This window comes from Anticarsia gemmatalis, chromosome Z (assembly GCF_050436995.1).
Source record: "Anticarsia gemmatalis isolate Benzon Research Colony breed Stoneville strain chromosome Z, ilAntGemm2 primary, whole genome shotgun sequence".
In the NCBI taxonomy this organism is placed as follows: domain Eukaryota; kingdom Metazoa; phylum Arthropoda; class Insecta; order Lepidoptera; family Erebidae; genus Anticarsia; species Anticarsia gemmatalis.
The window spans coordinates 19,435,247-19,458,191 of NC_134776.1; the positions used below are offsets into that span (position 1 = coordinate 19,435,247).

Sequence of the window (22,945 nt, forward strand, 5' to 3'; positions counted from 1 at the left end):
GAAGCTAATTTTCTGATAACTATCCATCAATCTTGGTAACATAATCTCATCATATTATTATCATCTCATCTTATAGGTAAGCATTAATTAACTAAATATCCAGACAAACTTCAGCACACAATTATACTAATTCTAATTTTAATTTAATTTGATTTGTTTTGTATGAAAAAGGACAAAAACTAAGAATAAATGATTAACTATATTAAATGTGTTGCTCATTCTCAGTTTCACTACTCATTCTGACTGCAGTAGTGGGGTATACATAAATGAAACAAGTTATTTTAATTTGACGTTTATTTAAGTATTTATCTATGTATTATGATAATAACAAAAATTGCTCTCGTAATTCGATGGTCAACTTAAACAACTCATAAAAATATTCTCAAATATATTTTTTGGCCTAAATAATATTTATAAAATCAACTTATAACATTGTTGCCATCGTTTAATTTGTACTTACTACTATGATTTGTTCTAAACGTAACAAATATAAAGTGAAATTATTCTAATTGTATAACATTAATATACATAAAGATTCAATATAATACTTTTAAGTATATATATACAGTCAGTCCTCATAAAAGAATGAATAAATACGCCGAAATATATATAACGTCCCCGAATCATTTTTATAAATGCTCATATATATTCCTTACAAACAACATACCAAAATTCGCATTCCTTTTATCATCGTTCCAAAAACTCTTTCATTTTACATAAATTTCGAATTCACACACATTTATGTAAAACAACTTAGGCAGTTTATAAATAAAAGCAGGGAGGACTGTCTGTATAAAGATTAAATAGACATCCATACAAAGGATTAATATAGTACCTACTTGAAAAACATAGTGAAAAGTTACCCATGTAACTATCATCAACAGTGCCATATAAAAAGATAAAAAAATTATACAAAAACGTAGCTGCGAGGCTAATCACGGAGACTGACTAACATTATTCCATTCTAGTGCTGGAATTATTGAAACGGACACTGCAAATCTAGTCAGTGCCAATACAAAATAAAGTTGTTCTAAATTAATGTTCGTTTTTGTGCTAAAATACTTGTAAAATAATAAAGAACTATAAAATAAACAGTTTGTGCGTTCAACAGTTTTTATCAAATACACTGCTGGTAACTAAATAAACCAGAAATATTGCTTTTTGATACGATATGTTCACAACTCAAAGATTATTTTAGCTTGTGCTGAGCTAACATAGCCTATAACAAGTTTATATTCAATACATTATTATAATACGGTTATTAATATGAAGAAAAGTGTAAAGATTAATGTATTTTGTTCTCTCAATTTTAATTCAACCTTTTGTATAACCCGCTATACCTCTAAGTAAAGCTCAAAATTGCATATCATAGACCTAAGTAAAGGTTATACAAAATCACACTTTATTCCCTCAAAGGCAAGAATATTCACAATCTTATTGTGCTTAAAGTCCAATGGTTAGCCAAGACACATTAAAAACCTGCAAACAGGTTCGATTTACATTAGAAAATATTGAAGAGTGATAACACTGCTTCATGTTATTGAAATTTTTGTTCCAAAATGTACATTACAATAGTCATTCATTGTTATAAAACAAGCTAAGTCAAGTAAATAGTGGAGTTATCAGGAATCTTGAGTTGATAGAGGAAAGTTTATAGGAATCACTATGTAGTAGTTAATATATTAACTATTGATTACATGTAACATTCAACCACCTAATGTGTAATAACGTTTAAATTCGTCATGGATACAATTTTTATATTCTGGACTATAATTTAATATGTTATATATTATTATGTATAGGCTACACGCCTCCTACCTAATACACGTTGTAAACACAGGTGAAAATAACAAACACATTTCATACAAAAATAAATGCAATTATGTTCGCTACAACAGTGCCAAACTTTTAAAAAAATACAGTCTCTTGGTCACCCAATTTGTTCAAGAAATTAAAGACAGTATCAATAAACTGATAAAACAAAAGTAAAGAAGTTAAAATATTTATCAAAATAAATGTTTCCGATAGAAAATATGAACCAAGAGACATGACCGTAGGAGCCAACGTGATAAACATTAAACAGTTATAACATGACTTGACCTAAGTACTACGATAAATACTGCAGGTTTGCCTGCTGTCGAAATCGTTTAGGTGAAGGTGGCCATATCGTTGTCAACTGAGACTCGATGCAATGGGACGATGTTTAGTAGGAGAGTTTGATATCTTCCCACGTGATGTAGTCGTCCGCGGCATCGAAGTCGTTCAGTTGAAGCCTTAGTCAGTCTTCCCCGTCGTCCTGTAGTAGAAGGTTAAGCGCCTGTAAACATACTTATTTAGAATTCTATATGACATCTTGAACAGTAACGGGCAAACATTGTGTTCATATTTTCATTGCCCATTATGAATTATTCATCACAACATCAAGTTAGGGAACTTTAAGAAATTAAAATTGGGGTCTCAATAGCTATAACTTACTACCTGGCAAAAGACTAACCTGTCCATTTCCATCCTGAGCCTGGCATGATGATAGTTTAAAATACAAAGCGTACAAATTATAGCAATCATGTATGATGAATATGTAGTGTAGATAAGAGATGGGAATACTGACCTCCTCACCACCACTCTCCCGGTAGAGCTTCACCCTCCTCTTGTTGATCAGCGGGTCCAGGCAGATCAAAAACCCCATGTACACGGACAGTGTCATTATGCTCCACAGTGTCATTATCACCACTACCTGCAAACAAACAGCAATATGATTAATCGTACAAACAAATTAATCTGTACAATATTTCAAACAAATTTTGTAATGACTGGGTCACTTTTATCATTTTATCCATAGGTGTAAAGAAACTAATCCTTCACCTGGAGATTATAGGTAATTGCAGCAAGTTATCCTTCTTTCCATAGTAGAAATCCAGTATAATACAAAAAAGTACAACATCTTGACACAAGCCTCTTTTACTGATCAATGAAAGCATCAACTTTTACTAACCAAGATAACAAATAGTGTAAAAATGATAGTAAATATCGTACCATAATCACAGTTGTATTACGCCTCTCATACTTGCATTCGCAGCGGGGACAAAACTCTCGTTCGTGGCCCTTTAGTTGATCACCAACTATCGGGAGAATTACTCCATCGCAGTTGCTGGAATAAGAAGTATGTTGTTATAATAATAGGTAGGATATAACACGATAATCTTGTTTGAATACAAATTCTGCACAATATGTATATTGTATTATGTTAATTCTTGCTGAAGCTGTTGCTAGCTGTGCACTAAGTCGTATCTGTGAGACCAGGAAGTTATAGACGTATGTAATGCATTGTATTCCAATTGACAACAAATGCAACAACAGATAGCTCTCTAAGGCCTAATGCGAATATCCACAAGTTACCGACTTAAGTATAATGTATAGAATTCTAGGCTGAAGGAACACATCGAGATATAGGAACCATGGTAAATTACATACAATTGTAGGTAATGTTTCACTGTACCACCAGAATTAAATATTGAATATGCATCATTCAATGCATCAATAAATTCAGCTCAAAAAAAATATGTTCAATACCTATTTGAATCAAAACAATACACTGTTTGTAAGTTTCAGTTATTAATAATATAAGATAAACACATAGACATATTCATATTATGTATAATAATTATGTAACTGTGGCATAACTACCACATTGGGTAGTACCCCTGTAATGGTACTCATTAGCTGAGATAAATAAACAAATAAACATTCAGGATGAACTCCTATGATAAGTGCGGTCATATTAGGTAAGTATATAAACGTACCATTTATTCGGTGGCACATTCCCAGTGTACAGCTTCCTGTCTGTCATGGTGTTGTTGAGCAGTGCCGCCGGGCTCGGGCAGACGCAGCGGCATCGCTTGTCTTCGTACAGTTGCCCCTGGTATAAACGGATAGGTTACCATACACCTTAAGAAAGACAAAACATTATGTCCAGCTGACATTGCAGTAGATAGTACCGAGGTAGTCCATCTAGTGCACCCGTTCGAATAGCACCTAGCCTAGTCCACGAAGAGAACCTGTCAAATATTATAGGTGAGTAAGGCTATGTGCAATTCGAACAGGTGCTCTAGGTGGACTACCTTGTAATACATTTCAAAGCTTATAATGTAGATACAGTTAAGATACTGGGTAATATATGTGACTATGAACAGCTTTCAATACCAGTCATATTGATATAGCAACAGATTACTCAAATAAGAATAAACAGTAAACACTATATAACAATAAGTGCCACTTAAGTCATGTATTGACACTGTTACTTTGACTCGTGTTGTAGCTATAGATATAACTTTGAAGATTACTTAAAATTCAGTAAAATCTGGATATTTGGCTTTAAACATGTATTTTGTGTAAAAGCACAATGACACACCAGGCACTGCTGTTCTCAGAAAAAGATGCATTACATTTCCAATGGCTATAAGGCTTATAGGGTCTATTATTGAGATAATCTACTTTGCTATTGATGGTGTGATATAATTATATCACAGTGAACTGAATGACTGGTGTTGCAATAAATTTGGTAACAGTCACAATTGAGCCAACTTGCTCGCATAATCAGTTGAAACTAGTTAATTGTAACTTTGGCAATCAAGTGTAAATATTTATCTAAAATATTTTGTTAATGAAAATTACATTATGGGTCATTGAGACAACAGAGTAAGTAAGTAAGTAATGAAAATTACTATGCTTGAAGCACTACTGTAAATATTTTAATTTTAGTAGAGTATAACTATAAAAGTTGTAGTAGCTTGCTGTTGCTATCAATACATCAAAGTATTTATGGTGGTTTGATGTTATGACTATTATACATACTAAACATCACACCTGTTATACTCATAATGCAATAGGCAGAGATGTAAATACATCCATGTTTCAGTATTAACAATGTAAGTTGTATGTAATATATTACTATATACGAGACATTATAGAAAAATATTCTAATATAAACTAGACAACCAATTGCACTTTGTCCAACCCAGGTTTTGAACCGGAGACCTTCTCATTAGCAATTGTTAACAATACCGCCTGCCAACAGATGCAGCCACATTATGATTTCAATGTGTAATTGAAACATGAATGTGAAAGACATTTAAATGATTCTAGAATTGATTTGCTTGGACTGTTTTGTTTATAAGTTTATGGCTATGTTCATGTAATATTTATTATGGAAAATGCTGGCAATATTTTTTTTTTATCTAGCCTTTTTCTGTGTCCTGAGCTGAGCAAAAGCCTCTCCCTACATTCAATCAACTTCATACATTCTTAATATTACATATTAAAAAAAATATTATACTACTTTTTTATCTTCATTAATGATAAGTATGGTTGTTCTACAGAATTATTGTGGTGTTTATAATACCCATGAAATTATATTTATGAATGACTACTTCGTACTAGGCTACACCTAAGACTACTAGACCATACTGGCCAAGTGCGGGTGGACGACTTGCTGGTATGCCCTCAATAATTTTTAGGCATGCAAGGTTTCATCACAATGTTTTCCTTCACCATTAGAGCAAGTGATCATTATTTCTAAAACACACATAACTTAAAAAAGTCATTGGTGTTTTGCCTCGGGTTCAAACCTTACTGCTTACTGTACACCTAAGACTATTTTCACATTATGATTGCAGAGTAGTAATGGTGAAAATAGTAAAATCTTTATATCTCTAAGCTCTATGAGATATTCATATGTTTGAAGTACAAAAATCTTTTAATGTGTTTTGAGTTAAGAATCACTAATTAGCTATTTAATACTTTGTCAACCTTCATTAATTATTAGTCAGGTCATAGCTAGAGAACAGTCCGCCACTACCACTGGACAAAGAAAATCAATAGAGGTATCTATAAATAGATGGCCAAGAGTTATCATATACTGGCACTATGAATTGTCAAAGAAAACTGTACAAGCAAAGTCAATTACTAATTAGTGATAAAAAACAATAAAAGTCTGAAATACGATCTTAGTGTAGATTTTTATCACTTTTTTTTTCATTTTATAGTTTTTTTTAATGTCTATGTTATCTTTTATCAAATGCTAACATTTTTAACAATGTACTAGCAACAGGTGTTTTAATAGATGGTTTTTAATTTTTTCAGGCAATTATTGTAATTATGCACTGGCCACCATTACGTCTTGAGGAACTCTTGCTATGTAATTAAATATCAGCAATCAACAGATGCACCGACTGTTCGAACAGAAAAGTAAATATTTACTTACATTGGCATGGGCGAATAGCATCAAAACGGCGAGTATCTTTATATCCATCATTGCTGGTCACTCGCGTTCATCGGGTCGACGTTATAGCAGTGTATTGCAGATTGCAACTGAGCTTTATCGATCCAAGTATCTATGATACATGGCTGGTCATAAACGATCACAAATTAAGAGACGTACGAAAACAGATTGTGTAGTTTCAGCTATTTGTCACCACTTGACAACTCACAGGTGATTTTGACAACGAATCCATAGACAAAAGTGACACGATCGCTTACGTTTGTCACATTGATTGGCTGCTGTCGTCGCCTAGAACAACAAATAAGTTGGCCAACTTGCAGTTTATAACATTTTTTTTAACTGAGCCCCTGTCAACGTCAAAATTGTCATACGTTTTACATACATATACAAAAACAATTACATATGGAAAATTTAAATTCACACATTTATGTTCATTGTTTAACAATTAACAAAGAATTCAAACACTTAGTGAACGTTTAATTCCAGATAACTGAATAGGGCTCCCGACGTGAACAGATGCTCTGTTAGTAATATTAATAATAGTTGAGTTACTTTTTAAGATCGCTAACAAATCGCATAGCCATTATTTATAACTCAAATTGTGTCAGAGTATTGTATCGGCTGAAATCGAATTAGAAAGCGACTATTAATATAGCTCATTACGAAAATGAATTTCAGTCGTGGATAATACTGCCATTGGTTGGCCTAAAATCCACAACTTAGTGGCTACAAGTCTTATGATTTAGCCAATGGTATTGTTCATATTGTAAAGCGTAAATACTAAAGAATTGGCCGTCGCTATTCACGAGTCGCTTAATTATACTGGGTCAATTGGTAAGTTCCGGTAGCAAAAAATGCAACAAAGCGCAACGTAATAACACAATCTAAATAAAACTGTGCAGTCCACCTGGTGTACCCATCTGAAGCATTGTAAGCCACTCTCACCCTCTGTCTATACTATGCACAGCGAGTCTGACCAGTATGTATGGACATTAAATTCATGTGTGTGTATAAGGGGTGAGAGTGGGGTGCATGTTAGTGTGGACTGTAGTGATAGTAAGAAAGGGGTTGTTGCTGTAATTGGACGCGTATGTAACTTTGGTTTAAACAGTCAACATGAGCGGTGTAACAACAAGCTTACTTGACGCCCGCAGAAAATTTGGCTCAGACAAGGAATACAATAATAAGTCACAGTGTCTAATAGTTCAAAGTTTGCAATTCCAGCACATGTGAATTAAAATATGAAAAAGACTCAACTGGCCAAGCCGTCGTAGAAAAGAAGACTAAATCAAAGAAATTGTAATACTAAACATAGAACTATGTGAGACATCTTAATGTCTCTAAATTGTTCTAGTTTAGCTGCGAACAAAATGTTGGGAAAAAAGCTGGACTACCGTGGGAGACGTATTATATTTTTGACCTATATTTTTCGTTTAGGTCGTTATTTATTACTTTAATCTTTTCTTAAGCATATTTTATAAAACTCAATTAGATAACACTGTCACTAACAAATTCAGCATTTTACTGAATTGATATTCAGAAGTAAACATACATTGCAACTTTGTTATTTTCCTTTAATATAATGTTGTATGTATTAAGTTAGCCAGAACTAGTAGCAACTAGAATTATGACTTTGTTTTTAGTATTATGTTTGTTTAATAAGTCGATAAGAACATGTACAATTTATATAAATAATATTATTTCTAAAGATGTAAATAATAAGATCAGTGCAACATTGGTTTCATGACTGTCAGTCAATTTTTCCACTTCACAAATAAATTGCAAACTTCTATCTAGTCTATGTTTCACGGCTGCTGACCGATCATGTTTTGAAGTGGGTAGAAGCTATATGTGTTACTTTTGTGATGACTGTACGAGATATTTGTAAGGTAATTGTAAAAAAAATATTGTTTTCACAACACCATTTTACCCTCCTTTGATGTTTATAAATGATAAAATTATAATCATGGCGTGTTCAGGCAATCAGACCACTGCCTAGGTGGCAATTTTCAGATGTCATAATTTTCGTACAGTGTCCACTTTTTTACGATTTACTCTTCGTCCAAGAGTTTATCTATAATCATAAAGAGATAATGAGGACGTAGATTGTTCCTATAATTTTATTAGCTGTCACTTACGTACGAGAATATCGAATTGCGATGTAAATCGTCATGGTTGTGAAAATGTATCATTTATGAATATCACAGTAGATTTTTACCATATTCATGCTTGTCTGGGCTTGATAAATATGTTTTGGACCCCCAATTGGTTGGTGCCATCTTTTAGCATTAATACAACGTCAACACGTAATTTTAATAACTAAGCAGTGATAGATTTACATGATTTTTGTTTCCACAACTCTATTCTGAGGGAAAATATTCACATATCTTAGCACAGTGTTGCACAGACAGGTCTGTTATCACACGAACATGTGTTGATATTATTTTGGAGCCTTTATAAAATTCATAACATAACCCATTACTTCATTTTTGACAGCTGAGATGCAACTTGAAGTGTTTATGATTCATAAAGTTTTGTAGATGGGTTAATCCCACTCCTGTTTATAGAAGTTCCAATTAAGTTAGTTTAAATTATTTTTGGCACAATATAAGGTGATGAAACATATCAATGACTCACAGAGATAAACAACAACAGGATAGGTATTATTTTTCTGGTACAAATGTGGCCTAAATAAGTGGTTAACTAAGAAGTATTTTAACCTTATTCAAGGACTCCTATTATTAGGTGACCAAGCTGAGTATGGTCATCTATTTATAGTGTTTTGGTGTCAGTGCAGTGTCTGACATCAATATTACAGTTGTTATAGTTCTGGCCAATAATCAGATGAACCATAAAAAGTTTATCTATCAATAAACTTTTATGATAAACCATTGTTTACATGTTAATTTCTAAGATAATTTATTTTTGTGTTACACCATCTATGTTATGTATTGGAATACTAGTTTCAACAGTTTTACATAATTTAATTAAATCAGAATAACCCAGTTTTGTATGCTTTGTTAGTGAAGCCAGTTATCTAACATGTCAAATATTCCATTTTTAAATGTTCTTTTTTTTTGTTATGGAACTAGATTAAAACAGCCTGATTCCTCTGAAATATATATCATGCTAAACTGCTATTTAAAAGAATGCAATTGCGAATTTCTCCTCTTTTTAGTATTTTCCACATGATATTATGTTTGTGTATAATAAGTTATGCCATTGTTTTTATGTTGCTGTTATGCTTTTTAGTTTCTGCCAGGCTATTCACTGCACTGCACACACTGCACACTGCTTCATAAGAACAAAATTAATTATGTTTACAAATACAGATTGTATTTCCAAGTATATAAAGTCTAAATTCGTTTAAAAGAGACTTGTAACAGATGTTTTCTAAATGCATAATTAACTTTGTTCAAGTTTATTTTTAAATCATTTGTTTTGGTATTTCTTTTATGTGTATATAGTCATTTTAATTGTTGATTTATTTAATTAATATAGGTATATTTTTTATTGTGTGATTTATACATTAATACATGCAAAAGTCTTGCTGTTTTATCTCTTATCACGATGAGAATGAGGTCATAGTCCAATAAGTTGACCAATTGTAGATGATACCTGACTAAAAGTTAAAGGTCTTATATAATTTCGGTTGTATATTTTAATACATTATGACCATACATAATACTGGCTTTTGTCTGCATAGAGTTTGAATGATATGTAGCAACCAAATTGATCACTGGCCATTCAAAAATTTAAAAACCTTATATCAATCAGAGAATTTATAAATTTTGTAAAAAATTTCAGACAAACTTATTTAAAATTAAATCTAATATTTAGTCTTTAAGACTTCTTTATTACTATAGATACGGGTCCAATATTCACCATGAACTAATATAAAAATTCCCAGACCAATTTATGTATAATGATTGACTATTAGTATTTATAAGTAGGTACTGATACATAATCTTGATTGCACGTGTACCATTAAAGAGGAAAACATATCATTGTACCAACATACTAAAGAGTTGGAGTCCCAGTCTCGATATATTGTATTGTGTAATTCAAAAGTACACGTAATTATATTGATGCCTATCTTCTGCCCGCGACTTCAAGCGCGCGAAGAGATTTCTTGGGGCTAAAGTATCCTATGTTTATCCACGTTTTTTTTATTCTTCCTTTCTTTCTTTGAAAGACGACTCTCGCACTAAGAATTGCTTTTGTGTCGCGAGACTTTTACAAACATACAAACATCAGACACGAAGTACAGACCCGTTTATTTGTGGATCGCATTAATAATTGTCCCATGTGGGAATCGAACCCATGACCTCACAACGCAATGGTAGCGGCGTGGTGACCATAACCACTGCGCCACGGAGGCAATCAATTTCAGGCAGTTTTAAACTATCTGTGTACCGAATTTCGTCAAAATATGTTCCGTAGTTTTAGCGTGATTCAGTATCAAACATCCTTCCTAACATCCAATCTTTCGTATTTACATTAATTGTTTATGAAACAACTCCAAAATGTACTAGGCTTAGGTATGCGGTTTTGACAGCCACTTAGGTACCTCAGTATTCTTTGAGTACTTGTAGCTGTACAGTCTTCTGGATGCAAAGCTAAGTTAGCAGCCGTTGTAAACAGTTATTTTCTTAATGCATCTAGGACGTCTAAGCATGCCGTTAAGAATTTCGTTACGTACCTACAAATGCCGAGGCTTAGTTACCGTTAATGTATAAGCATTAGGCAAGGATGCAAAGGATACCTTACAATGCCACTAAATCCTTTATCTAAGAATCGAATTTGTTCATCGGAGGATTTACCCCGGTTTCTGAGTAAATTTAACGGTAGTTTATCTATTCAATAGCGTTTATTTGTATGAGTTTTGTACCTCAGAAACCGTGGGTTATACCTACATGCATACAGCAAATCACGCCTTTTTATCATAGGGGTAAGAGACGAAAGAACGCCACTTGCTTAGATCCTTACAAAATTCCCTTGCCTCTTCACATCCATTCACCGTATCATATCGGATCGCGCGTTACGAGTACTACGCACCTGATTTTTTTGCAAGACTTTGCGAATATGATATGTGTACGCTAAAATCTCTTATCTAACAAACAAACTAGCTCTATTAATTGTTATTTATAGTCAAATAACTATTATTCGTGGGTTAATGAGCCGTATTCACTGGTTTTTTATACATGATATCTTTCGAAACATCAAAGTTAGTCGTCGTTTAAAGTTTGTCAAAGTAGCGTATAAATTGGCCCTTAGTGACGTCGCAACTGCAACTTTTACTCTCAATAAGAATGTTCGTTTAAATATTTCTAGCCGAAAGTTTATCTTGACGTGTCCTTCAAGAATTCTGTTTAGATATGAAGGTGGAGAGATTGCACCTTGAATATTACAAAGGGACAAGTATTTTTCGTGTCTGAGCGCTTTACTATGATGATATTAAAAATCTAAATCTATGTTTGTAAAGAGAGAGAGAAGACTTGTGTTTGTTCGTAGGTTATATCTTTGAAACTATAAAACGTATTCATGATAGTTTTTTTTTATTAATACGAAGCTTCCTTATTCCTATTCAATAACATGCGTTTTGTCTTAGAAAATGACGAAAGATCGCACCAATGTGGACTGTAAAGAGTTCTTATAGAAATTATAGGAAGTCATTTAAACTATAGAAATAACCCCCGGTTTCTGAGTACATTTAGCGGTAGTTTATCTATTCAATAGCGTTATTTTTATATGAGTTTTAACGCTATTGAATATTCTAATTCTAAATTCTAATCATCTGTTACTGATCGTTCTTCTCGAAATAGTAAAAAAGCACGTTGACTTATTGCAGGTTAAGTAGTGGAAATGCAAAAATTTGGTAGTTAAGAAGTGAACTCACCGTAAACTATGGGAGATCATATTCAACGAAGACACCACTACAATGAATAATTAATATTTTTATAGTAATTATTCTCACTCACACTTTCGCTGAAATAACGCTTCACGTTATAAATCTTTATGTCCTCAACTAGAAAGAAAACACAATTACCATATTATTTCACTAATTACAATCACACGTATCTTTATCACCAAACTGAATATATCTAAAAACTGTTCTAGACTATATATTAAACAAATTTCGTATTACAACTAATAATTGAATGACACATTTTACTAAGCAAAGTTGACGTAGTACTTATTACTAAGTAAATGAGGGTACCCGAACAAAAGTTCCCGTGACTTATGACAGTTTTAAAAGTTAATCTTTCTGTGACAATAGTGTTTAGTACTAGTATTAAAATGACTAGATAATGTATTAGATACGTTATTTATAGTAGTTTTTTGTTTTGTGTGTGTAAATAAACGTTGACATGGTGATCCCTCCACCGTTAGAAGTAAGAACTATTGTTTATGTGGATGGGTGAGTTTGAGTCCCTTCTTGTAGTACTTGCAGACTGGCCCGTCTTCGTCTGGGTATAGTGCAATTTTTTCGTATTGTTCCTATTCTGATGGAAATTTTGATACAATTCGATCCCATCGATACTATCTTGCGACAGTTACAAACTTATTAAAATGGGAATTTTCCAATTCAGTTTAGTTGTTTAAAGTTAATCGCGTACTAAGATTTCTCCAATTCATTTTTATTTGTATAGATTAATTTGTACCTATTTTTCATAGTACTCATAGCTAGTTACGTTTGTTACAAAACAGTTAACGCGTTAATCAACCTATGCCACGAACGACGGTCGCCTAACGTCAAGCAATATTTCGTACAATCGTTAAATAGATGGGTAGCCGTTTAGTGCAACAAAGCGCGTGTTAAAGGTCTCGCCTGCTACTTGTTGGTAACAGTCGTTAAGCCGTGATGAAGCCGAGGCATGAACAACTTTGTTGGTACTAGGTTATCATAATATCTCCAGCTGGTTACTTTAAAAACTGCCAGACTGCTAAATGACATACTTAAAAGAAAAAAAAAGAAAAGAATTTTAAACTACAACTTCACGATCGATGTAATAAGGTGGAATTTTAATAGTTCTTTTTATACATTTGCTGTCACTTGATCTATTGGATAGGTTATTCGACACTTATCTATAACTCGCACTTATCATTTAAAACTAGCCTTGCTCGATCAGATAAAATGTGTCCTATTGGAGAACTCATTTATGTTGTTTAATTATTTACGTTCATAACAATATGACATACAAAAAATGTTTTTCTATTCCTTGACGCATACATCACATCACACCTTTTTCCTGATAGGGGTAGGCAGAGACTAAATAACCTTTTTTTACGTGCTCAAGTATCTTAGAATATAGCTAAACAATGTTCACCTAGGACACGGTTATCTATTACCTCAGAATATACAGATTCAATAAGTTCACCAAGAACATGGTTATTTTATAGTAATCCATAGTTGTCAATAACTCGACCAGAGCACTGATAAATGGAACAGTTGAAACATGCATGGCTTCAGTCACAGCTAATTTGGGCATAGTGCTTCCTCAAATAATATTCATGAATCATTCAATATTTAAATCTCTCTAACCAAAATTGTTCTGCTGTATTTTTAACAACAATAGTATCAGGACATCTAAAGACGATCTATGACGTTGAACTTGGAAATGTAATAAATATGTCTGGGTCTGTGACGTGTGTTAGTGTATGGCGAGAGGTCTTGGTACCGATGAAGCCAAAAAATATTACAAAACCAGCTTTTACCCGCGAGTTCGCCCGCCACCTGAATTTTCCCATGGGAATGTGTCATTTTCCCGGGGTAAAAAGTAGCCTATGTCCTTTCTCGGGTATCAAAATATCTCCATACCAAATTTCATGCCAATTGATTCAGCAGTTTAGGCGTTATTGGGTAACAGACAGACAGACAGACAGACAGAGTTGCTTTCGCATTTGTAATATTAGTATAGATTTATGTGGCCAGAATCTCTCAGTAAATTGTCCGGAGTTAGGAAGTTGATAGCTCAGACATTCGTGTCACAGAAAACGCATAAAGCCATAGGATCTGCCCCTGATCCCTCGCCAGTCGTGTTAGTTGCTTACCCATCCCAAAAGGTTATGAGATTGAAGGAATATAGAGTGTACTTGTGAATTTCGTACGCACTTGTGACCAGTTTCTGCAATAAAAGTAACGGTCAAAGTAAAGGGGGAAATTAAAAATGACAGTATAATATAAGGTACATAACTAATTGAAAAAAATGAAAAATCTAATTCAATGACTTTAACTGTTACTTTAGATTATATGTATGAAGAAACTGGCCGTGAGACACTAAACCAAGCCGCGGTCTCCGAATATCGATTAGGACAATATCACACAGAAACTTAAAACATAAACAAAATTTACGAGCATTAATTTTACTTACTACCCGACTACCGTATCTGTTGCACCTAGATTGTACATTGTCCTAGATCCTAGCAGGTTCGCAATAGACGCTAAACAAGCCGCCTGTCAGTGTAGAACGTGCTTTATAGTTAATTCGCATTATTCTCTGAAACTTTACAGTCTTTTATTATGAGGAAAGAACTATTTTTAACTTTGAATAACATTCTAAAGTGTAATTCAAAGGAATTAAATTTAATCTTGCCTTAGTATAATGAACCGGGAGAGAATAAAATTCATAATTTTTGAAATGAACAAGAATTAAATGTAGTGCAAGATTCCCTTTGAGTTTATTAGGGGTGTTTTCAAAGGAGTCCAGGTTCATTCTGTTTGTATTCGAACAGACGTCTGAGTCCGGTTTTAGACAACACTTTGTATCCAGATTCCTATAGTAATAATTTCGGGATATCAATCGTGCTAGTCTTTGCTTGTGTCTTACGTCTCTTGAAACACAAAACATATTTTGTTATGGCAGTTAATCTTAAAAGAAGGTAAGTTTTTCTTGAGAGGCATTTTTCGGCTTTGACTTTTGAAATTTCTCGGTTTCCGTTATAGTAGGATAGTTAAAGAATAAGGTGGATCAAGATATTTGATCTTTGAGCAGCTTTTTAAATATAATAATATTTTTTACTAAAAGAAGCATGTTTCTTTTCTATTTACCGTTCATCAATTACAAATTATTTCTATTTACCATTTGTGACATAATTTACGTAATTGTGTAAGAATTTCCAGAGGTCACTTTCGCGCAAACACCAAAAATAACTATTACTTCAGATGAAGTAATTATAGTAAGAGATTATATTATAAAGATAATTTGCTTTTTGCAACCACACTCTTCTCAAATATTTCTAGTTGAAGCTCATTTAGCCTCTGACGCAACAACGTATCCATATTTCATCTATGACATTATGACCTTAAACATTCCAACGAATTTCGTTTGGTGGTTCAAATATTGCTCGGAATTGGACACTCGTATCCGTTCCTTGTCCACCGCGCGAGCATGGCACACGTACGAAGATACGTCCCTCATGCAGACTATTGTAGAAAATATTAATTCTTATATATATTGTGCCCCATTTCTGTTAAATTGCCCTTCAGTTCGACGCGAACCTTGGACTATTTCGAAGGCTTCGGAAACGTCTGCTGTCAAGGCGAAATCTTGCCAATTTTGAATGCACCAGACGTCCAATTAGTATTTTCTGACTTAAATAATTTTTATTCGGAGCTACAAATCACAACCAGAAGCTTTCTTAAACAGTCTTTCAAAATACAACGCACTAATAATATAGTGTAGTAACTCAAAATAAATTGACACAACTTCAACTAGACTTAACACTAAAACCAAACCATATTTTTTTTATTTAAATTATTCTTCGATTCTGATAAAGGTAGTATTTTTAGTTACAGCACTATTGTATTATTTATGCAACATGTCTTTTGAGAATCAAATGCAACTAAAATGACGTGCCCATAAGCATTGCGTGGTTACATTACCATCAAACTATTACGACGACTTATCAAGTCTTTTCAACTCCACATTGACTTGAAGTAAACTAGCTATTGTCATTCACATTACCATATCATTACGCACTTCCCATGGGAAGAGAAACCATCACTTATTGCTAGTTTGACTTCATTCATACATTCATTTACTCGTTATAATCATACGCTACTACTCCATGGCAAATATTCCACTATGCTTTCGCGGTATAAGTTCTACGATAAGAAAGAGATGCTTTAAGTTTAGTATAGCGTTGTCCCTTTCTGACGTCGGAAGTTATACTTTAGCATGACAGAATATGGCTTTAGGTTTAGTTTAGTAGTTAGTTTCCTAGTTCAGGTAAACTTGGTTTTATTGAGTTAAATAATCTATAATGTTCCGTTTGCATCTTCAAAACGTTAGTGTTACATTAACACATACAAAATATAAATTTTACAAATTATTGATAAACATTTTTTAAATCGCTCGGGCTGGCCTACGAGAACTTTGTCTTGAAGATTTTCTTAGTCTGTTTTACTGGTCTCAATAGTTCATATTTGTATGTCATTTTGTTTTTTTGAGAACTCCCGCACTAAGAATTGCTCTTGTGTGTGTATAAAACAACGGACACAAAGTACAACCAGACCCGAAGCAGCTTTTGTTGATCACACATTATTATTTCGTGTGGCAATCGAACCCACGTTCTCCAAACGCTATGGTAGCGGCGTGGCGAACCTAAACCACTGCGCTACCGAGGCAGTCAAATGAATTATTTCAGTCTTGATTCAAAGTACATACATACCGGATTAACTCTTTTAAGCGCCAAATTAAGGTAAAGGTAAAATAAATTACTGATCTAATTCGAAACATTACTGATGGACCTATATTAGGATTTTCCAACAATGTAATCAATTATACTAACGTCCTGTCCCCAACTACATTGTCAGCAACTTAATATGAGCCTAAAAGTAGAAACTAAATGCTGATTAGCCGTTATTAGTTACGTTTGGCCTCGGGAAGTACTTATTTATTTGTCGTATTATAAACTAACTATTAATTTACTGACAGTCACTGCAACTGTGTTAGGATAGATGTAGACTTGCAATAAATGCACTTATTGTAAACTAGCTGACCCGCGCAACTTCGCTTGCGTCACATAAGAGAGAATGGGTCATTTTTCCCGTTTTGTAACTTTTTTACTGGCACTCTGCTCCTATTGGTCATAGCGTGATGATATATAGCCTATAGCCTTCCTCGATAAATGGGCTATCTAACACTGAAATAATTTTTCAAATCGGACCAGTAGTTCCTGATATTAGCGCGTTCAAACAAACAAACTCTTCAGCTTTATAATATTAGTATAGATTAGTAAAGATAATATACCCGAAAGTGCAAGCAGAATAAGGTACGATTCAGACCAACCGGCTAGCGTCGCGCCGCCTCGGAACGGAGCCGTACGCGTGCCGCGGTAGCCGCACGCGTGCCGCGGCAGTCTGGACTAAAGAAATTAGTTTTTCTTCCGTATCCATTTTTTATTTTAATATGTTAACTGTCGCTTGAAGAACACAACTTCAATGATTCGCTAGTTGCTGCACCGTAATCTCCGTTCGTATTTCACGACGCACAGCTGACCGGCTCCGAACGAACCCGACGGCAGCCGATTGGATGCCGACGGCGCCGTTTGGAGCCGGTCGGGGCCGGTCGGCCGTCGCGACAGCCGAAAGCATTCTGCGACAGGTCGCGACGCGTCGCGGGATGCCGACGGAGATAGCTATGCGTAAGTTGCTTGCAAATATGAACTGTAATTACTGTTGATACATTTCAATGTTCTTTACCGCATTGTAAAATGCCGCCCGGCCCGGCCCGACGCGAGCCGGTTGGTCTGAATCGTACCTAAGACGTTCTTTGAAGTACACCTTCGTCTTGGGGCATAGGGCGAAGTTCTTGCTATTTATTAGGTACTATCGAACCAACTGAATCATGACCCATTTTGCCTATAATTCGCTTAAAACCGTCAAAACAATAAGAATTTCGTCTCTAACGTCAAAGTTGCACTTAGGACATTTTAAACATGAATACGACTGTGTCATGATGTATCTACGACTACAGACAACTTTGACCTTTGTTACCACAGTACTAGATACGTTTTCGATAAATCACTCTTAATTTGAATCTAGAATGTTAATAGTCTAAACTCTTTGCACTACGAAAAAATCTATTTGTGTGAAATGTCAAAAAGCACGTCATTTAGAAATCTGTGAAACGCTTAGGGTAACCACTATAGTCATTGCCCATCATACAGTGATTGCCAACGTTAAGCAATAATACGTTTATTTTAATTTCTAAAGAAACCAGTTCAAATGAATTGCGATGTACCGATTTCGTTGAGTTTTTAAATTTTAGAAGTCGTTTTTTATAGGTAATTTATTCATAATGTTTCCAAAGTTATTGAAACAATGAAACATGACTGATGTTCCTTTAGAAAAAATATTTAAGTTGCGTTTATAATAGAGTACTACTAGAATACTATTGACCAAAATTGTGTATAAATTCCCTAACCGGGTAATAACTATACTGGTTACCCTATATTATTTTAATTTTTATAGTAACATTATTTGCTATAATGGCCGATTTAGCCATGTCCTGAGTGGGTATCGAAACCCACTCCTGACGCGTCGCAGTTGTAACATCAACCCACTACGCCATGGAGCCTGTTAAAAACGATAACAAAGAATTATAGTATTGAAGCACAAAGATTTGACATAACGCGCAATAATGACAGATAACAAATTCGTTACCAAGGAAACGTAGGTTCAAGCTAATTTCGACCTACGTTTATATAGACGTGTTTTAGAAAATAAGCACATGGTGGGTCATGATTCAGTTTGTTCGATAGTACGTTTCTTAACTCCGGGACACTATTTGAATCGTTAAATCCATGTAGTTCGCGGTATATTGCCGGCATGTTGCTAAATTCTGGGGTATTGTTGAGGACGAGGTGCTATCCGACAAAAGTATTGCCCAGTAACGGTCGCGTTTCATAACTCCGGACTACTAGCGAAAAGAAACTGGAAGATAACCAGTGAAACCCTAAACTTCATGATTAACATTTGTATTCGCTACCCATTTATTGTTAAAGCAGACAACAAATTTATTTGCAAACCGACAAAATTCCTGATTTTTGTAAATTTCGAACCCCCGGTTTTGAGGTACATTTTAGCGGTAGTTTATCTGTTCAATGGCGTTAAAAATCTTATAAAAAAAACGCTATTGAATAGATAAACTATCGCTAAATGTACTCAGAAACCGGGCATAAGACATTTCTTTTGGCCCTTATGCCTCTAGATCTATTCTTAAAATAGAGCCTGTTTTTAAAAATCTTGATAAGTACTGAAAAGAAAGCGCTCTTCATATCCACAAAGGATTTATAATTTAAGCCTGGCTTTAGTTGTGCACGTAATAATGTTAGCGTTGAGGATAATAGAGATAACAATTAATATATTATTAGTTATGTTCTTAGTGGGGGTTTAGTACGTACTCTGATCGAATTAGTAACGTTGGAACAACTGTATATCAGTAAGCTGATGTATCTATTAATTTATCATTTACTCGTACTGCCTAATGTATTTGCTTCCTTAGCTTGTCTAAGAACAAAAGGGATCAAGACGTTTTTGTACGAGTACAGCACAGATTCGGAACTGCAATGATCTGACACCAAGTACATGACTTTAAATATCTAGGGACAGTTTCTCAGATCATAGATAAGTTTCAGATAACCAATACTGTAGATAAAAAAAACAAATCAATTTCAACATTTTACCGGTTAAACTGGCTGATTTTACTGAGTTTACTATTTACAATGATATCTTTAAACTTGCGTGAGATGTACTTTCCGTACTACGCGTTATTTTTCCTATTTAGTCATACTAGGAGTCGACTCATATAAGGTTGGGGAAAACTGCGGATTACTGCGTGGTTTTACCGTTACTTTGTAGGTATATTCGAGAAGGTTTTTTTTTACTTTAATTCATACTTTATTTCGCTATTAAAAAGTCCACCGAGCCTGTTACCGTTCTGTCTCACCGATATACTTACTTATTAGACGTTTATTACGATTTCACTAATAGACGGAAAGAATAGACGAAAAATCTCAAAAACTATCTCACCCGCGCGACTTAGGTTACTTTCATTCAAATTACGATGAAAATCTCAATAAAAGCAAAGATTCTTGTACAATAATAACTCAACTTTTATCCTACTGTAGCTACATTCTTAAGTACACGTGTAAACTAAAGCTGGATTTTTTTGTGTTATGTCAAATATTGATCCTGACCTGATAGATACTTTCAAAACCCAAGACAATATATAATTTTTCAGTGTGAAAACAGCGTGCATTTAATCGCAATGCGTGCTAAGCCTTAATCTAAGTGTTTGCTAAGTCATAGGCCTTCTCTAATGACGTCACGACGTCCGATGTATACTCAAGCATATTACCTATTCTATCGAGGATACTCTCGTGCCTACAGCCTAAGGGTTAATATTCATTGGACTATGCGCCACTCTAAAACCAACGTGTAAGCTTCAATAATGCATTTTTCTATAAAAGCCTTCCCTTGTTTCGACATTTCAGATAACCGGCGGTACCTATTTTTAACCTTATTCAAGTTAGCTCGCAGCCTTTGATCTATAGGGGGTTGAACTTTTATAAAGATGAATTTTTGGAATTTTATTTCGGAGAGTTTAATGTTTTATTATTGGAAGCTCGTCTGTACGAACCCTTACGTCTCAGTCAATAGAATTTGTAATAATATGTTAGTTTACATTGGCCGTTTAGACGTCATCGGGGACTGTCGTCTGCTTACGTTCACGGTCCATGTGATGATGATACGTTGTAAGGAATTTCAAGACTAATAAACTGTTTATTTGCATTTTCTCATCTGTCACCTAATGCGGAAAATAAGCATGATTTGACTAAAATAATATATTGTTGTTGAAAGGATATTTTATTCGCAGTAAGCTTGGGAAGTGATGACCGCGCGGTCCTCACGAATAAATAATAGGATAAATAAAAAAGTATAATTAGTCAAAAGTTAGAAGAATATTTACAAAAAACACTAGTCTGTTGTGTTATGCTTTCTTTTTCTGGCATTACAATATCTGTTAAATCCGCAAGTATGATATAAATACAAATATGTAACTATCTTTTATTTTTTTTTTTTTTATCTAGGCATTAAAGGATAAAAAACTACCTGTCTTACTAATCTGTTCATTCAACTGTAAACTGTTTTGCCTTTTCCACTCATATACAGGTTCGAAATTGATTGAAAATTTCTGTGTAACTAATCTAAGCTTACCCGGCGTTTATTAGATAGTAAGAATATTATAACTGAAGTGTTCGTGTCAGTCTCGTGTCAGAGTACATCCTCGCGGTTTCCTTTGCACAATGATGACAACTTGACACCAAGACCGGTCATCGAACCTGGCCCGCGACGGATATGCACTTATCCCACCAATAGACACATCCATCATTACATAGATTGTGCTACTGGACATACGACACGCGATATTAGTACCTAGGCTCTAAAGTGACCCTAAGGTGTTTAAAGCGCAGTCTTAAATGGTATTTCAAAGCATAATTTATGAAAACAAAGGTTTAACTTTTGTCTGATTAGAATTTTCAGAAAATAATATAAAAGTAAAAAAGATTTCTTGAACTAGTTTTCGGTACAAAGTTTAATTTCATTGTTTCCTAAAGTACACATAGAAGAAAGACAGGTTTTTTGTGAAACAAATTACTGTTACTCGGGGTATACAATATTTTCATTGATAAAGTAATTTTTGAAGACGATTGTGTTTATTTGGAGAAAAGCTCCTTGCAAAGTACCAAAACCTCTAACCTATGTCGTCTTTACTCTTACATTATGTACAATACAAGACAAGTACAATAGTTGTAAATAAATAACAAATAGGAGTATATGAACAGTATGTATCAATAACTAAAATGCAAGTGTCGGTATAGACGCGAGACGCGACGTCCGGTGAACCGTGTCAATGTGTTCCTATTTCCTTTCTAGACGAAATTTCTACACATTTCGACAACAGCTATTTTTACTACTAACTCGTAGGACTTTACAGAAGCCTTTAAAGTGAAAACTTCTATAGTTAAAAGTACGTTTAGTAAGCGTTATATGAGATTTGTAACTTCGTTTTTCTTGGATATTTCTTCGTTAAATTTTTATGGCATAAAAAACAACACGTTTTAATTAATTTTGCAAAAAACGATTTTATCAATATTTGAGTTAGCGTAGTGTAAATAGTGCTGGTAATTTATTGATTCAACAAGATTCAGTTCAGATCAGTTATTTTTCTATTTTGATCTAGCTTCTACACACGACCGTCTTCCGCTTCATATAATTCCTCGGGTAGAAATATCCTTTGTGCTAATCCAGGCTATTAACAGTGCCTATAAAAATATTTTCAGATTCTTTGAAAAGGTTAAGTCCAGGCTATAAACGTTACAATCTTGTCACTCATCAATCGTGTATCAACAGAATAAATTTTTTCGATAGAATTTAGAATAACTCGTAGGTATACATTTGGCACTCCGGTGTATGGCCTGTGGTAACACCGTATGCAGTTAACCAACTATCTCTGCATCGCTCAAAACTATCGTTTCGATGGTTAACGAATTCGCTGGCCTGCATTGTTACAGCCAGCTGCCAGGAGACCACTTTTTCGATACTCGTGCAATCAAAAGTCTGCGACCAATTCACAGCTGCTGCGAGATGACTAACAA

General features: G+C 34.2%; 2 protein-coding genes across 8 annotated transcripts in view; one reads left to right on the plus strand and one right to left on the minus strand.

Moving 5' to 3' along the window:
* Positions 1-285: 285 nt before the first annotated feature.
* On the minus strand, positions 286-12,443 carry LOC142986588 (proton-transporting V-type ATPase complex assembly regulator TMEM9-like). 3 transcript variants are annotated; one of them, XM_076135106.1, is made up of 7 exons: positions 12,177-12,443; positions 6,260-6,565; positions 3,801-3,916; positions 3,034-3,148; positions 2,609-2,734; positions 2,495-2,515; positions 286-2,317 (listed from the first exon to the last, which is right to left on the minus strand). In XM_076135106.1, the coding sequence occupies exons 2-7, from the start codon at positions 6,308-6,310 to the stop codon at positions 2,279-2,281; spliced, it is 468 nt and encodes a 155-aa protein (XP_075991221.1). In that variant the 5' UTR covers positions 6,311-6,565; positions 12,177-12,443; the 3' UTR covers positions 286-2,278. The 3 variants fall into 3 exon arrangements, with proteins under 3 accessions (XP_075991221.1, XP_075991223.1, XP_075991222.1); XM_076135108.1 differs by lacking the exon at positions 2,495-2,515 and having other exon boundaries at positions 286-2,296; positions 12,177-12,442; XM_076135107.1 differs by lacking the exon at positions 2,495-2,515 and having other exon boundaries at positions 12,177-12,439.
* roq (RING finger and CCCH-type zinc finger domain-containing protein roquin) overlaps positions 8,039-22,945 on the plus strand; it is a 58,671-nt gene continuing 43,764 nt past the window's right edge. For 4 of the 5 annotated variants that reach the window (XM_076135101.1, XM_076135105.1, XM_076135103.1 and 1 more), the window contains exon 1: positions 12,548-12,698. In XM_076135101.1, the coding sequence (XP_075991216.1) occupies positions 12,649-12,698 (50 nt within the window). In that variant the 5' untranslated portion in view covers positions 12,548-12,648. Of the gene's footprint in view, positions 8,167-12,547; positions 12,699-22,945 lie in introns of those variants that run through there. The other variant, XM_076135104.1, reaches the window with a different exon arrangement.